Source organism: Camelus dromedarius, chromosome 3 (assembly GCF_036321535.1).
Source record: "Camelus dromedarius isolate mCamDro1 chromosome 3, mCamDro1.pat, whole genome shotgun sequence".
Classification (NCBI taxonomy): Eukaryota; Metazoa; Chordata; class Mammalia; order Artiodactyla; family Camelidae; genus Camelus; species Camelus dromedarius.
In genome coordinates this window covers 10295833-10313508 of record NC_087438.1, presented here as the reverse complement: position 1 = coordinate 10313508, position 17676 = coordinate 10295833, and the positions used below count along the sequence as shown (strand labels likewise).

General features: G+C 44.3%; 1 protein-coding gene across 2 annotated transcripts in view; it reads right to left on the bottom strand.

Annotated features, from left to right (window-relative positions):
- Positions 1-17676, bottom strand: part of TRIO (trio Rho guanine nucleotide exchange factor) — a 331311-nt gene that overhangs the window by 105116 nt on the left and 208519 nt on the right. For both annotated transcript variants that reach the window (XM_031443331.2, XM_064479579.1), the window contains exons 17-21: positions 16091-16282; positions 15533-15682; positions 11770-11884; positions 8207-8322; positions 4802-4924 (exon numbers count right to left, since the gene is read on the bottom strand). In XM_031443331.2, the coding sequence (XP_031299191.2) occupies positions 4802-4924; positions 8207-8322; positions 11770-11884; positions 15533-15682; positions 16091-16282 (696 nt within the window). The remainder of the gene's footprint in view (positions 1-4801; positions 4925-8206; positions 8323-11769; positions 11885-15532; positions 15683-16090; positions 16283-17676) is intronic.

The following is a 17676-nucleotide window of genomic DNA, read 5'->3' as shown; positions in this document are numbered from 1 at the left end:
AATAGTCAAAGCTTCAGACTTGGGAGCATAAATTTCAAAAAGGATGTAAGTTAGAAACATCACTAAATTTCAGTGTCAGAGGGAATTAACATGACATATACAGGATTTAAAAAAAATCAGGTTGCCTAGAGAAGGTTTTGCTGCTATTTGTCAAGATATTAACCTTTCGAAAAGCATAGAAAAGTTGTGTTTTACCACCATTTAAGCATTTCTTTTCCACTGTCATGAAGGGCACTGCAAATAGCTGACACTTGAGCAACTCAAGGGTTGGGGCACTGACCCCTACCTTATTTCTCACTCCCCCCCGACCCCCCCAAAACAGTCCACATCCACAGACTGAGCCAACTTCGGACCATGCAATACTGTAGGACACAGTTACTGAAAGAAACCCGAGTATCAAGGGACCCACACAGCTCAAACCCACGTTGTTCAAGGGCCAACTGTGTATCTTTAAGGGGTTAAGAAAGTTATTTCATGTTTTAAGTGGTGGGGACACAGAAGTGAAGACAAAAAAGACAACGTGGCTTGCTAAAATTAAAACAAAAAACAAAAGCGACCAAGAAACTAAAGGAAGATTTCTGTGTACTAGGTCTAACACACGAGACAAAACAGATTAGTTGCCAGCATGTAACATCAATAGGCTGATTCTGATTATATGAAACCAGAAGTAGAACAAAGATTTCCTATATTCAAGGCCTGGTAGATCGATAAATTGTCCATGTGTAAATGTCATTTAAACAAAAAATGCTAATGAGATGGTCAACAGCTTCTCGGTGACGCCTGCTATCAAAGATGGCAATCCTCCTCTCCCCGTGGCTGTCTTTTTCTCTTATTTAACATGTACGTACATATATTTACTCATTTATCATGTTATGCTGGTTTCTCTAACTAGCACGTGTTGTCCATGAGTCCAGCACCCAGTGTAGTTCCTGGTACATAGATGGGACTCAATTAAAAATTGTTGAATGAATGAATGGTGTGGTTAAAATTAAGTGGGACGAATCTGCTAACCCATGATTTTTATTTTAACTGTATTCTTAAACGCTTTCACACAACTCAAAATTCAAAAGGTGTGAAAGGATACAAAGTGCAAAGTCTTCTCACTCCAGTTAGCGCGTGTGTCGCTGTTCTGGTGTGTCATTCCCAAGAGGTTTCGTTAGGTTCAAGCAAGTGCGTGGATGTGGATGTGTATTTTTTCTCTCTTCCATTTCTGACATAAACGCTCGCCTGTGATAAGCCCTGCTCGGCACCCAGCGCTGTTCATGTAACAGCTTGTGCAACCCGTCACTGCGGGGCGCAGCAGCCTCCTTGTTTGCACGAGAGATTGTTATGAAAGCAGATTTTTATTTTCTATTCTTTATTTTTTTCCTTTACAAATTCTGAAGTTTTATTATCTCAGATTTTATACGAAAAAAAGAGCCTCAATGAATTTACATAATTTTTCTTTCTCCTTTTGCCCTGTACTCTTAAATCAGGCCATCAGTCAACTTACCACATGCCCACGACCCAACGAGCACAAACCTGAGTAGAGCAAACATGCCTGTTTTCAAAATTGTGCTTACTCTGTGCTATTTAAGTTCTTTTTCCTAACCAACCTCTGCGTTAGTGGGAACTTAAGACTGAATTTTACAGTAAGTCCTTCTGGTTAATCCTGATGCATAAGGTCCACACCCTGATTTGGAGAAATATTACTTTCTAGAGATTTCTGTTGAGACCACAGTCTTCAAGCAGCCACTGATCTATTTTCTGTCACAGATAACAGCGTTTCCAGACCTTTATACAAACTGAATCACACAGTGTGTCTGGCTCTTCTTTGGCTTCCCTCTCTCTTGGATTAGTATGGAGGAAGGGACACGGCAGGACTCCATGAAAGGTGTATGATTAAAGTTTTAGGAAACTGCCAAACCGTACACCACAGGTGTCCTATGGTTTGGCATTCCCACCAAGGGTATGTGAGGGTTCCTATTCTTCTTGCCAACATCTGACATGGTCAGTCTTTTCAATGTTAGGTGGGCAGTGGTAGCAGATTTTTATTTTAAAAATATACAAACTCTAATCTGAACTACCTCATCTTTAGGTGTAATCAAGGAACTAGAGAAAAACAAAGGCAGGCTGAACGCTTAAGCCCACATGCTCGAAAGACTTGCCGACCTCTCTGGTAATCAGAAACCCAAAAAGGCTGCACATTCGATGGTCTTGGGCACTTCCTGGCAACGTAAGGCATCTGGCGCTGAGGACACTGAAGATGGGGAATGCAGTGTCCGTGGGGGTAGAAGCATGAAGTTTAGAAAGTCTTAGTGAGGCAGTGGATTTCCAGCTTCAGTGTGCAAAAAAATCACCCAGGGAGCTTTCTAAACTTGCTCCCTTTCAGGCCTCGCTCCTAGAGAGTCCAAGTCAATACGTGTCAGGTGGGGACAGATACCTGCTTTTAAGTAAATGCCGTGGCCTGGGTGCATGTAGTGCTTGCAAAAGCATTTTGAGAAATTACTGCCTTGGGTTGCAAAGGACTCAAGCTATGTCTTAGCTAGTTGGGTGAGGCTTTATTTCCACTAACACAAAAAATGTTACAACACTAATTATGTAACAACCAGACTGGAAGAAGCCACATCAGAGCAAAGGATTCTCTACATAATAAAAGTGGCTTCTTAGAAGACACTAAGATAGGGGGACAGAAGGTAAGCAAGAACTTCATTTCAACAAGAAAAACTAAATGATGTCTCCAAGCACCAAAGCAGGTGCTTTCTGATTAAAAGAAAGGCAGCCAGAAACCAAAGGGGAAAATGCTAAGGGAAAAAAAAAGTGAGAGGTGTTCTTTTCAAAATCTACCAATTTCTGTCAGCAAAACTGATTCAATGAAACACCCAATGAAAGGAACCGTTCCGTATATTTGGGAAACATAAGGGTCAGATGCCACCTATGATTTTAGATGCTTATTTTTAAATAAAATGTAAGGGTAAAAATAAGCCTGTTACTGTTCATTCTTCCAAAACCATAACCCGAGTTTGAGGAAAAGGGAAATTTAGGAATAATGGGAAAATCCTTTAGTATAGGCTCCGACGGTGGAACAGGCTACCCTGCTACTCAGCTCTAGACAGTGATGTTCACATTACATTCTGTGTGCATGGCGCCCCCTGGAGTTGTGCAGTAAATGGACTATTTGGCTGTACACAGTCTGCAGAGTGGAACATTGATGGAAATTTAAGTCAGTGAAAAGAAGCACATCTTAAATCTACCTTGGAGAGGTATCTTAGGATTTTTCTTACTATCTTTATAATCAAGGACATTTTAAAAAAAAAAGTAAATCATGTAACGCAGAGAATAACTATACTTATTATCTACCTATTAACAAAAATGAGAATTACACAGCCAAAGGCGTGCTGTATCTAGAGGAAGGGAAAGACATGCTCCTTACCTGCAGAGGCAGGACAGCTCAGCTCCCCTCAACCAAGCAGGTGGGTAGGTGCCTCCTCAGAGTGCTCATGGCCCCTCTGGGTGTGGTCCTGGCCTCCCCCAGGTATCCCCATCGAGCCCCGCGGTGGTCAGTCTGTCTGCAGCCCCACTGAGACTGGGTGCTCCTCCAGAACAGAGACCAGGGGTTCCCACAGCCCAGCATTAAGAGGCTGAATAAATAAATAAACTTACAGCTTGGCCAGGGTGGTGGGGGCGGGGGGGCAACCAGGAGCAGAGGCTCGGGAAGGCCAGCAGGATGAGTCAGAAATTGTTACAGAAAATATAAAAAACTACTAAAAAACATAATACAAAGGAGCTGCTGTCATTCCAAATGATTTAAAAAGTCCCCATTGATTTGTTTCCAAAGCCAATTTAAGGGCCACACAAGAAAATCAATCATTTTATACTTTCTAGGAACACCTCCTTTTAACCAAAATTATTACTCAGCTTGATCATTTATTTCTCACTCTTAAATTTGAATTAATTTCCAGTTTTTCTAAAAATTTAAATCTATCATCAAAACAGAGGCACTTCTGCAAATAGTACAAAGAATGTATATTCAAAACTTTGAAAAACAAAAACACCACAGGTTGAGAACGGAAGCCTGAAAGCCTCAAAATTGTTTGGAGGTAAAAGGAACCAACTTCTGCCGGGTATACTTTAATTTGGAAAACTTTCACGTCACTGTGTAAATTCTTACATATCGGCTTAAAAATACAGTCACATGCAGCGCACAAGCCAGAAGGATGTATTTAATTCAATTTTGAATTTCAGCAGAAAAGTGAAAAAGCCTCCAGTTTTGTAAACTCATGAGCAGCCACTGAGAGCTAATCGACCCAAACTCTGCAACTACGAAACACAGGCAGCTTCATGCAGGAGGCTGGACCCGATGCTACTGCAACGATTTTCATCGCCTAAAGGCAAGGGAAGAAAACACGCAGCCCATACATCTAAGTCAGGCTGCTAACACCGGTGCTCCATTAAAAACAGCAAGCACTCGGAAAACACCTCGGAAAAGAAAATGGACAGAAAACGAAGGGAAGAATCAGGAAAAGGACAAAGAAGAAAGAAAAACTTAAAGGAAGGAGGCAGGAGGCATCTGCAAGAATCAGAGGAACGACAGGAAAGAGAAACGAAGGGACAGCTCGGGACAGGTGTGAAGGCTTTAGAATTACCGCTGCGTTCACGTCTAACAGGCCACTGGGTGCACCCTGGTCCTCCAATTCCATAAGGTATTTGTTTCTTAAGCAGTATTTTAAAGCAATACCTTAGTTACAGGAAGCATCCTGCTCTAGGCTATTCTGGAAAAGCCCAGGCAGACCTCCGGGCCCCTGGACAGCAGTGCACTTGCCTTCGCGGTTATCTGAAACTCCTCGTGCTCCTTCAGCAGCTCCTGGGTGTGCTGGATGCTCGAGCCCGTGGAGGTGTGCGTGGAAAGGTAGAACTCCCCGTTGTCGTGGATCCACTCCAAAGCCTAGAGCGGGAAGGAGAGGAAAAGCGTTCACAGCGGAACCCAGGGCAGGGAGTCCCGATGCCTCGGACTCTCATTTAAACGTGAAGTCACGATCCCGGGCTGGCACACGTCAACAAACACTCCCTCAGAGAGAGACGCGCTTCTCAAACATGTATCTTAATTCCGAAATTAAAAGGAAAAAAGGACATTCTAGAAAACTGTAATCAGGTCACTTAGGCAGCAATAAGTTCAAGAGTTTCTGAGTACCACGAACAGCCGCCTTGAAGAACACCGAGACCGTGTGGGTAAGGGGTGAGATGAAGCAGTGAGATGCTCCCGTCCCTGGGACTTTAGGCCCTTACTGGGGTGTCCTAACTACAAAATGAAACATAAAGCAGATGCAAATCCCCACCTTTCCAACGTGTAACTTCAGGTCTTTCTTCCTAGCCCTGCCTTCGGCAAGTACTCAGGTGTGTGTCCACTTTACTTGCTCTCCGGGGGCCCCTGCAGAGGGCCCCCATATGCATAAATGCGCACTGGGAGACACAGGCTGGAGATGTGGCTTAACCTCCCAGCTGTAGGAGAGAGCTGACCACACCTGGGAGGAGACCCGCAGGCTCAGGTTGCAACAAAACCAGAATGACAGTCTAACTCATGTTCTTTTGTTTTTAGATGGAAGCCATTTTTTTCTTCTGTTTTCACCTATCCGAAGTGAAATCAGACTTATTTAAACATACACATCTAAAAAAGCAATATCATGGGAAAAAGAAAGAATAAAAACATAGACATTTTTCTATCTGCCCTTCGTAAACTGAGTCATCCGCTGCAATTTGCTGCTGTTGGAAAAGAAACATCACTGTCTCTTTTAGATGTCACACATCTGATGGCATTTTAGAAGAAAAAACAAAAAGGAAAGCACAACCCGGGTTACTTACCATGCGGCTTCCTGGCTGAGAATTTACTTTTGCTATACCCGCCCAAGCATGGCCATCCCGTCTCCGAAACAATGTTGACACTGATACTGAATCAAGGCAGAAAGCCATTTTGCTCAGTTTATTCAAAGGTCCCTAGTTCTCCCATTCATAGAGCTAATCGTGCCTGTTTGGGGCTGGGGGTGGGAGAGGCTCCAGCCCTGCCCGTGTGACTGGGAAGAAACATGCACAAAGGACCAGTGAGAGAGTGGGGAGGCCAGTGAGGGTGCCTAATCTTAAGCAGGGGCCCGCAGGCTGAGAAGGGGTGGGCTAGGGAGGAAAGGGGGCGCGTGCTGAGGGGCAGGATGCGAAGGACGGCGGGGGCCCTTGGTGGTCACAGGTGGATCTTGGACTTCTGTCTAGGACGGTGGGGAAAAGAGACTGGAGTGGACAGTGAGTGGGAGAAGCAACACCAGTCAGCACACCGGTTCAGAGCTGCAGGCAGGACACACTGGGTTTTCTCCTGTGATGGCTCTGGAGGGGCGGAGGGAGGGCAGACAGGCCACATCAGGCCCCAGGGAGGGGGTGAAGGTGGGCAGGTGAGAGAAAGGTAGGAATCAGGCAAGGGGGGAAGTTTTGAGTCTGGTTCTGCTTTCGTTAAGGCTTAAGTGGAGAGAAGCAAGGAGGGAGCTGGGGCCGTAAATCTGGAGACCAGAAATGAGGTCAGGGCCAGGAGATGCCAACGGCAAGAGATAAGGAGAGAGAAACAAGAACAAGCCCTGGACTGAGAGCCAACATTCAGAGGTGGAGATAAGGGATGCAGGCTCGGACAGCCCCGGGGAGCAGCTGGAAGTCACCTGCCACATCCCCACCAATAGCCTCAGGTGGCACCATCCTGAAAACTGCAAGTCAGCCTGCGACCACCAAGATGGGTCTGCTAGAAGCCACTTCCTGTGGAACCGCTGCTACAGGACAGACCAGCACCCAGCAGGGCCACAGGGCTGACAGGGCATCGTCTGTAACGGCATGAACTGAATGATTTTATTTTTGGCAAATGAGCGGACTCAAGGAAAAAACAACTGCACGTTTCATTATTTCTCTCCATCAAGGGAATTATTTAGTTTTGTTCTCTGTAGCTGAATGACTCTTCATCTTTCAACAGAGAGATAATAAAGGCATGAGAAAAGATGATGAAATAATCTCTAATCAGGAATAAAATCAGGCCCCCATAAATCTGAAGTATGGTTGGATTACCTTTAAATAAAATGTTAAGAACATGGAACCTAGACATTAAAATACACTCCTGCTTGTCCCTCCTGCTGGGAATCTGATGACTGCACCTGGGCCAGTCAGCCAGGGTGGGAGAGGCCGCGTCCGGGGTCCGTGGTCTCCTGCTGATGCCCTGGGAAACTGAGCAGTTCTGGGGACCAGGCCGCCCAGCTCGGGACTGATGCTTACTAAACTGGGACAAAATGCGCTCCCCAAGTGGGGAAGCTGTGCTGAGGAACGTGCGGTCTGCCGTGGCCTAACACGGCTTTATCGAGTGCCTACTCTGCACCAGGCACACGCCAGAGTCCAGGTGGACCCAGAAGACAGTGCAGGTCAGATGGAGTCACCCGGGACCAACAGCCCTGAAGAGGCCCCTGTGATGCAGGGGACGCCAGAGGGCTCATGGGGTCCCAGGAACAAGCCTCCCCTTGACACCCTCCTGACCCTCTGAGTTCCAGACTCACAATTTACACAGTCTTATGCTACTGTTAATTAAGGCCACAAGTGACAGAAATCTTTGCGTTCAAGTTAGGATCAGATAGACTCTACCCTAAAATGATCTTCCATGACAGACAATCCAGGCAGAAGCCCCTGATCCCAAAGTAACTTCAGAAGAGGACGCTGCACATGCACCCCCGAGGCCTCTGCCTCAGCCAAATGCACGAACCTTTTTTGACTATACTGAACTAGCAGAAATTCTCCACATTTCTTACTTAATTTTAGCTCAACTTATCTGAAGAACAAAATTCTATCTTGAAAATACAAATACGGCAACATAAAAAAACTGCCCACCATAGAATTTACACAAGCCCGGAACCAAGATTCCACACGGACTTTAACTCAGCGTGATCGTGACCATTTGTACTTCGCCGTGGGTCTCAAGCATGAGGTGCCAGCCATGGGGAGCACTGAGGGCACACGTGTTGAGCCCAAAAATCACCGAGTGACACACTTTTACGAGGTTGTGGGGTTCTCTTTTTAAGACAAACTGTTAAGTAAAAGGTGAGGTTGTTTCGATCACTAGAAAGTGGTTCTCAATCTGCTGAAACATCAGAAGTTGCCCGTCTGAGGATGGAGGCCTAACCGGGGAGGAGGGCGCCAGGAGGCCCGGGCCGGGGCTGACCTGCTTGGCGCTCCGTTCGAAGACCACGTACTGCTGGCACTGGTCGAGCCGCCTCTTTCTCATGGTCCAGTAGTGCAATACCCTGTTCTCCCGCTGGAAGAGCTCATTCAAGATATCTGACAGAGAAAAGAGAAAGCCACATGTTGGTACTTGCAGTCAATAAAAACACCTGTAAAATCACACTCATTTTTACTGAAAGACTTTTCAGTGCAAATGCCGTTGCAAGACAGTATCAAACACTGAGCCGCACGGCTCACCTGCCCAGTGTTCTCAACACGCATGTCAACCAGACCTCTCCTTAGTCCCTGACCCCGGTTTCTATCTTACGATCGAGATGCTTAAGGTTGGCCTCTAATGGTCAGTTGGGTCAGTGGGATATGCTACTGCGCCCCCTGCTGGAGGGATCTGACAATGGCTGGTAAAACACCACTGTTAGATATTTTGTGCAAGACCATTACCCTGGAGAAGGAATTTAGTATGCTTTAAAAGATGTCAGTCAAAATGGTGGAGTCCTAGAAGAAAACAAAGGGTTTTAAAAACAAAACCAAAAACATAAACCCTTAGGAGAGGGAATAACACGAAGTTGAGTAGCATGAAGCTAGAAAGGCAAATTAAAAAAAAAAAAAACCAAATGGAGCACAGCCTCTGCAGAGGGTAATCTGGCAACAGGTAATGACACTGAAGTGTGCGTACCCTCGGACCAGGAATTCACCTTTCAGGGGTATGGTGCTTGCACAAACTCTCAACATGGTCTGTACACAGGCACACAAACGCTGAGGTGCTGTGTGGAAAAGCTGGCAGGTACCGGCCCATGGATTAGGGGTCAGGTTAATCAATTACAAAGTCACTACACTAGACATTAAAAGTAACAGAGCAGATCTCTAAATTTGGCTATAGAAAGATGACTAAGATTGTTACTAAGTGAAAGAAGCAAATTACAGGGGAATATGGTTGTATCTTGGTAAAAACAAAACAAAACAAAACACCCAAAAAATCCAAAACCAAATGGGTGAGTGGAAGATATAATTAGGTAATTTACACACATCTTCCATCTTAAAAATTCTTTACAGTGAGTCTGTTTCACTCCAGAAGTTTATAAAGTAAACATATTACAAAAAAAAAACCAACTTTGTAAAACGTTTCCCCAGACTGAATTTTGCAAATTAAATAAATGGTACCTAGAATTTAACTTTATTGGAAAACTTTAAAAATACTCAGTTTTCCACAAACATCTGATGAGTTCCTCAGAGGCTGAGGGCTTTGTGAGAACAGCCGTCTATGTGCAGAGTTTCCTGCCAGCTCAGCGGTCCTGCTGCCTTACCTCTGCTTCCTGAAAAAGTGGATTCGTTTCATGAAACAAATTTAGACTGAAATTTGAAGCCCATCAAAAAATTAAGCTAATACTTAAATGAAAACATCACACAGATGACTGAATAAAGAAGTTGTGGTATATTTCTACCATGGAATACTACTCAGCCATAAAAAATAATAAATAATGCCATTTGCAGCAACATGGATGGACCTAGAGATTGTCATTCTATGTGAAGTAAGCCAGAAAGAGAAAAAATACCATACGCTATCACTTAAAAAAAAAAAAAAAGACTCTATGACCTCATCTACAAAACTGAAACAGACTTGCAGACATAGTAAATAATCTTATGGCTACGGGGGAAAGGGGGTGGGAAGGGATAAATTTGGGAGTTTGATATTTACAAATGTTAGCCACTATATATAAAAATAGATTTTAAAAAGTTTCTTTTGTATAGCACAGGGAACTATGCTCAGTATCTTGTAATAACCTTTAATAGAAAAAAATATGAAAACAAATATATGTATGTATATGCAAGACTGGGACATTGTGCTGTACGCCAGAAATTGACACATTGTGATTGACTGTACTTTAATTTAAAAAAAAAATCACAAACAAAAATCAGTGTAAGTTTTTTTTAGTGTCTTATTTTCACAGCCTCTGTCTGGGGTAGGACTGATCCCCGGCAGGTGAGCAGCCAGGCAGTGTGACAACTGCCATTTTGGGATGGGGGCTGGAGACGACCTGAGCTTCCTCAAGCTCCCGATGCCTCTGGGGTCACAGTGTCTCTTCTGGCATCATCACCTTGACAAGGACTTACTGCACTATCCGACACATAAACCTTACACCCCCAAGCAGACAGTAAGAGAAACAGGACATATAAAAAAAATCTTCATAGCCTCCACCACTGTGATAAACAGCAGCAAAGCATAATGACCATGTAGTGAGTGAGCATGTGGAACATGCTTTCCTTCGCACACGCACACACCCAGCAAACTAGTACAACCCAGAAAGGATCGTAACATCTCTGATCAGAGGAAACAGAGTACAACCAACAACCAAAAGCAACACTGAGAAACAGGAGAAAGGAAATGATTTTTATATGAAATGAGCCAAGTGCACTGATCACCAGCTTGAATAGCCTGTCATCCACAAAGCCTTGCTCCTGCTGGAAAACAGCTGCTCTGGTTAGTCCCTCACTGTCCTGAGAGAGAAGCTCGCTGATTAACAGCTATGTATCTCATCTGCAGAACTCAAAGGATGTACTGGTGTGACCAAGAACTAGCCTGTGATGACGAACTGGTGAATCAGACGAACCGGGAGTAGAAAGTAACGTAGAAAGTTTCTGCCAATCATATTGTTTCCAAAAAAAGTCTAAGAGGAATCATTTGTTAACTGGTTATTGCACATTTTTTTCCTATTAAACTCAGCTCTAGGTGTGCAGGCTGTGTGACCTATGTCCCCTCATCTATTTAGGACTGGCTCTGAGGCTCAGGGTGAGGATTCCAGCTGATAGAAACTGCCTGGATTTCGAGAGTGTTGTAAACAACTCCCATCACTTTCTGAGGCTCCATTTCCATGGAACTTTCAAAAAAAAAATATGATTAACTTAACTTTAAAAACAATATATCACCTGGATGCATTTTCAGTGCAAATACTCAATCAGAATTCTACAGAATAAAAATTATCAGTCCTCTGAACTTCCACCTGTACCAATCCTACCTACAGTTTAGTATATACGTTCCCAGGTCTTTTCCTATGCATTTACAGGCACATGAGTGTGTGTATGTTTTTGAAGGTTTTTAAGCTCAAATGATACCCATCTATATAATATTTTTTTGCAACTTGCTTTTATTAACAATGCTTTAAGTATACAAAACTGTTAATACATACAGCAATGAAATGGGTATATAATTTTTGTGGGTTAAACTTCTAAAAATATTTGGCCTGTAGATAATTCCAATTTTCATTTTACCCCTGGATTTATATTTTCACTTACTTTCAACAGAACACTTGGTGCCAACAAATAACATCCGGAATGCTGCATTTTCTCCATTTACGTTCTTCCACTTTATTCAATAAATTACCAACCTATATATTTGTTTAATATTTTATTATTAACCTAAGATAACTAATGAGAACATTAATAATATGAAATGGACATTTAAAATGGAGCCCTGGGCCGAGATTTCAGAACACGTCTGGTCAAGCTCCTCCCACGGCCATCAGTCAGCTGCCTCCGAGTTATACTCACTTTTCACTTGTTGTTCCGGGGCTTTGATGTGGGTCACCATCCCCGGCATGTTCACACTGTTCCTGTGCAGGTACTTCAGGAAGACGTCTGCGTTCCTCCTAGCAAGCGTGCAAGCCTAAGGAACAATGAATGCAGAGCAACGCGTTCAAGGGACTCATCACAGACGTGTGTCTACAGTGCATGTGGATGACAACGTCACGTGGCTCCAACATGCATCTTAACCTCAAGCGTTCAGCTGGCCAACTTGTGGCCTGGAGAATACAGAAGTTAAATCCTATTTCAATTAAAAAATATATATTATCTTGGAGCCTTTGCTCTGATGAAGCTAGCTACTGTGTTGGGAGCTGCCCCATGGAGCGGTCCAGGTGGCAGGGGACAGAGGGTGACCACTAGCCTGCAGCCAGAGAGGAAGTGAAGCCCTTCCCCAGGCAAGCCTTGAGGCGACCGCGTCCCCGGCCAACACCCTGATCGCAGACTTGGGAGAAACCGTGAGTCAGAGGACCCAGCCACGCTGAGCCTGGATTTCTATAAACAGCAGATAGGAAGTACTTCCCGCTCTCCGAGTCACGCAGTCTCCATCTCTCTGTTATAACCACTGGACCTGCTGCAGATGATACGTGATTGGGAGGGGCAGGTTTAGCCCTCGGTTTGCTTACCCTTGGTTTACGCCACTGAATCTGTGGGGTGGTTTCCCAGGTGGTGCTTCTGTGGTAACAGAAAGCTGATACTACATGTTTATAGACCAAATAAGGAATTTCATTCATGTATCAAAAAATAAGAGTTTTATGTAAGAGATGAGGGATATAAACATGAAAATACTTCAGGAAAAAAAATCCTTTAATTATATTAGAATTGGAAATATCTTGCACATTTCCTAGCCCAGACCTGGAATCAGTCTCTTCCTTAGGGAGCTCTGTCCCCTTCTTGTGGTGAACGGTACTGAGAGGCCACAGTCTGGGCACCAGGGATGAGCATTATCTCTGGGCTGGCCATCGTTTCCAGGCCTTTTCAGTAGACGAAGTTGGGATACTTTTTTCTTTTTTTAATTAGGAGAAAAATACATCATGAGTCTCTACTGATAAGTCTGAAGTAAGCTGTCACACCAAACAGCAAGGAAGCCGTGAAGACCACTGGGGTTATGTCAAAAGGGTATCTGAGCCAACCTGACCCGAAGGGGCTCCCACGAGTGGGACAAGTTGAATAGAAAAAGATAAATGACTGTGATTGACTGAAACACACCAAATACATTAAAATCCAGGACAGCAAAAATTAAAAAAAAAATTATGTGCAGAAGTTTATAGGGCAACAAGCTCATAATTCTGAAAATCATAAAGGGAAAGAATCAAGCATTTATCCCACCTTTTTTGGACAAACTCTTTTTGAGAGTCACCAGAGAGCTGAGGAGGGAATAATTCTAGCTAATCAAGGCAGAAGGAACAACAGAATATCCCCATTCTGCAATTCCTAATGAAACAGCATCACCCCTGGCTACTAAGCCTGTCAGTGAAGGCCGCTGGGGAGGGACACAGCGGGCGAAGTGGACTCACCACGGCTGAAACCCTCACATCACAGGGGCAGAAAGAGCAGACCTGCGCATCCCGATGCAAGGCCGCCGGAGGTACAAGCACCGCCACCAGGTGCGCCAAGTGCCCCCAGCCCTCTCACTCAAACCTGAACCTCCACCCAATGAAGGGGAATTCAGAGAATCCATGATGGTGCTAAATGACTCCACGTGATGCAACTGCCAAATGCAGAATGAAGGAAATTCCACAGTACGAACAACTTATTTCTTCAATTAATAAATGGTAATGAAAGGGGAGGGGAGGGTTTAGACTAAAAGAGATTTAAGAGACAAACCAAATCAGTGCATGGGTCTTGTTTCAATCTTGATTAAAACCACATATAAAGTCACATTTTATGGGACAGAGAAATTTGAACACTGCTGGATTTTATATAAGAGTTACTGTTAATGTTTAAGGTCTAATAATGGTGTTAGTCCAATAAAAAGATAAAATTAAAAAAAAATTTAAAAGATCTAAACTCTACATTTTTCCTATTAAGATTTTATTCATAAATTCATTCTGTCATTCTCAGCCATCAAGATGTTTTTGTAATCAATCAACCAACATGTTAAATGTCCTGTTCAACTTTTTAATCATGCAAAAGTGTGGCTTACATGCCATATGTTTTCAACCAAATCATTAATAAAAGAGTATTCCAAAAAAACCCATCTAATAATGGTATTATGGTTATAGAATGGTTTTAGAAAGATAGAATATGTTTAGATACATACAGAAGTATTTACAAATAAAAGGATATAATATCTAGAATTTAAAATAATCCAGTAGAGGTGGACATATGTCCACATGTTGGTAATTAAAGCTGAAAGTACATGGGGGTTCAGTATCCACTCTCTCAATTTTTGTATGCATTTTTAAACTTACATAATTAAAAAGTTTAAAGATATCCAATACACCAAACACATAATCCTAGTTGAAGGAAGGAATCTGAACAGGTCTGTGATTATCTATATTTTATAGTTTTATCTATTTTTCTTAATTACATTAACTAAGTAGTATTCAATTTTGTTTTAAACGAAATGGAGTACAGAGAAAGAGGCAAATCCTAATGATTCCAACTCAGAACATCCCAACAGTGGTCAATGTTTCATAAACTTAAGCAGCAGCGACAAGGAGGGGGGCTTTTAGGTCCTGTCTGGAATAGTTACAACTAAGACTCCAGCAAGCTCCAACTGCTTCCCCGCCTTGATTTGCTTAAAAAGAAAATCTCTGTGGTGGAAACTCATAATAAGTTACTAGATAAGAATTTTCAAAGAGTTACAGTTGATTCTCCTAGACTAAACCATAACTCTCTCAGTACAGACATCATCTTCAGAAATGAAACAGATTATTACGTGTAACAGGAAACGGTGCTGGCGAGGCGGGGATGCTGGAGCACTGAGGAAAACTAAACTAGATTAAGCAACAATGAAAAGTCAACACCACACCTGTGTTTAACAGGTCTGAGTGGCAACAGCAGAACCTCAGAAAATCTTTGTCACAAGTGAAAGAACACAATGTGGAAGCTATTCAGTGTCAGCGTTTCTAACCACTGTGACGGCCTTTAAAAATGTAATTGCTGCGAAGCACCTCAGTGACGTATGTGTGACTGCATATATAAATGACAAAGCAGGCTTGAAAAGTTCCTCATTTAAAGCTTCTCAGAGTTAAAACTTCCAGCCTGGCCTGAACGGAATTAAACGTCTCTTGCAGGAAACAGGGCCTGAGGAGGTATTAGTACTGATCCTGTGAACCACCAGAGGTGTCCTTGCTTTGTGTCTACACTGGGCTCAAATGTGTTCCAAGATAGTCTTTATTCCTAAAGAGGCTGAATTTCCAAAGGAAGATTATGTTAAGCTCTAGGCATTTTTATTTCACCAGATCACCCTCGTGTGTCTGTTCGGAATCATCTGGAAGTGTGACTTTCACTCATTCTTTATGCACTCCGATGTCTACCTAGCTCTTTCTCTGTGAAAACGAGAACCGTGTAAATCACAGCTGAGGAAGACTTTCAGGTCTTCTTTAATCAACTAACTTATTACTGATACAGCGTCACCCCCATCACTTTCCACCCAAGGGGAGCGTTGTGCAGGGCTGTGGGAGGACCACTGACTGACACCCGACGCTCTGCCATCTCGGTGAAGCCCTGGGGCCTGCGTCCACCGCTCAGTGGGGCCCCCGTACCCGGAAAGCCAGCTCTGTACCTTCAGGAACGCTTCCTTTTGTTCCAGGTGCTTGCTGATCATGGGGGTGACGTGGTCCGTCTCGGAGTTGGGGCCCAGTTTGTCGGCCCCTCCACACCAGTCCTCTTCCCTCTTGTACTCCTGTTCCAGGCTCTCGAGGACACTGCAGACCTGCAGCAGGAGAGAGTTCCAGGCTCAGGGGGACCGCCTGGCAGCTGACGGCACAGGCCGACCTCAGGCAACAAGTGCCGGCCTGAGGACCAGGGCCGTTGGAAGGACGCAGGCTGGGCTCAGGGTAGCCAGGCCTTTCAGAGCAAGGACAAAATAAAAGCTGAACTTCCTGTCTCTCTCTTCCCTGGGTCAGGCCATATATTTAAATGAGAGGAAAAGGGCTGTCTCCTCAGATCCTTTCCAACCCATTATTCCTTGGTGTGGAAGGTAAGCAAAAACCATCTTGATTCTAGAAGGCTGCTTCTCTCTGCTTGACTGGGCTTGACTGGTTCAGTAATGACCAGTGGGTTAACAACCCGGTTGTCCGCTGAACCCGGGCACAGAAGGCACCGTCGGCGGGCCCCCTACCTGCTCTGAGGTCTTGTAGAAGGCGACGGACGCGTTCACCAGCTTGAGCCGGTCTTCCATCTTGAGCATGAGCTGCTGCCAGTGGGAGGCCACCTTCTCGGCGCAGTCCCTGATCATGTCCGTGTCGTAGTGGTTGGCCTGCAGCATGGCTTCTGCCTTCTGCTGCACCTGCAGTGCACTCTGGTGCGTCTTCTAAGGAGAGGGAGACAACGGGGAAGGCTTGTCAGCTGGGGTGACACGCACATACCGGGAAGGAGCTGGGAAGGCCGTGGTTCTTCTGTTCTGCTCGCTTTCACGGAAACAACTTCAGTTAATACTCATTAGGACACTCTGAACAACACAGGACACAGGTTAGTAAGGAAAATGTTTTGATGCCTGACAACAACTGTGTTTATATTTACCCAATGAAGGATGAAATGCGGTAAGACTTTTCAGAAAGGATCTGGTTGTGGGGTTTCAGCCTTTTGAGAAATAGCAGGAAAAACCCTTAGCAGCCAGTATTCCCAAAAAGCTGTTGAAATGTTCCAAGTTTATTATTCCTATTGAGCCTTCTTATAATAGTAGCCAGAGGCTCATGAATAAGTGGAGAAAAAGGTGGCTGAAGTGAATGCTCTTTATTTCATTTTTACTTTCAACTTTGGACTCCAGTAAAAAGTTTTCAAGAACTATTGATTTAAAAAAAAAAGAGAGAGAGAGAGAAACATAGTTAAAAGCTAAGAATGAACCAACTGTGTTCCCGAGAGGTCCATGCCACACAGCGAATCTATCAGAATAACCCGACAAGTCCTGTGAGACCTCTGGCTCACGCACCCTCACCGGAAGCTTCGAGAGGGGCTGAGGCCAGGCCCGCTCAGGGAAACTAGAGCACCCGGCGGGCAGCCGGCAGCGGGGCGATAGGTCTCTGGACACAGACCTTTTTTTTTTTTTAAAGCAAACTTTTGCATTTCACCTAAAAAGGTACAAGTGATCCCATAAAACACTGTACCCAGTATAATCCTACCCTTTACCCAGACCAGTGACGTGCACTGGTGATTTCAGGACTAGAAGGCACCTGGCACGGTGGACAATTTTCAAAAGATGCCCAGAGTCTGGGCTTCAAGAAGAAGTGTTCATGTGTGTTCACTGGCACTGAGTAGAGAATAAATTAATCCAAGGAATAAATTTCTGTGGTCTCCATCTCGGCTGAGAATACATGTATAACAGAGCAGGAAACAAGTTTTCTGTAATCAACTGCTCTTTTTTCCCTTCACTTTACTTTGAGACCACGCATCATAACTATGAACTGCCCCTTCCCCCAATCCTCAAAAACTCTAAAAATAATTGATCTAAACGCCATGAGAGTGAACCTGAGGGGGCCCGGAACTGGCCCGAGGTGTCCTGCTGAAGTCCTGGCACAGCACTGACCCCGTCAAGGCACAAAACCCTCTGATGTGTGACGCTGCTTTTGTCCAGAATCGGGGGAGCCCTGTGCAGAGCACTGTTTATCAGTAACAGGGAACTGGTGATTTGCACCCAGTCCTGATGAGCCACCCCGAGTGCCCTGCATTTTCCGAGGCTGGTTATGTAGCAGCAATGTGCCTGTGAGA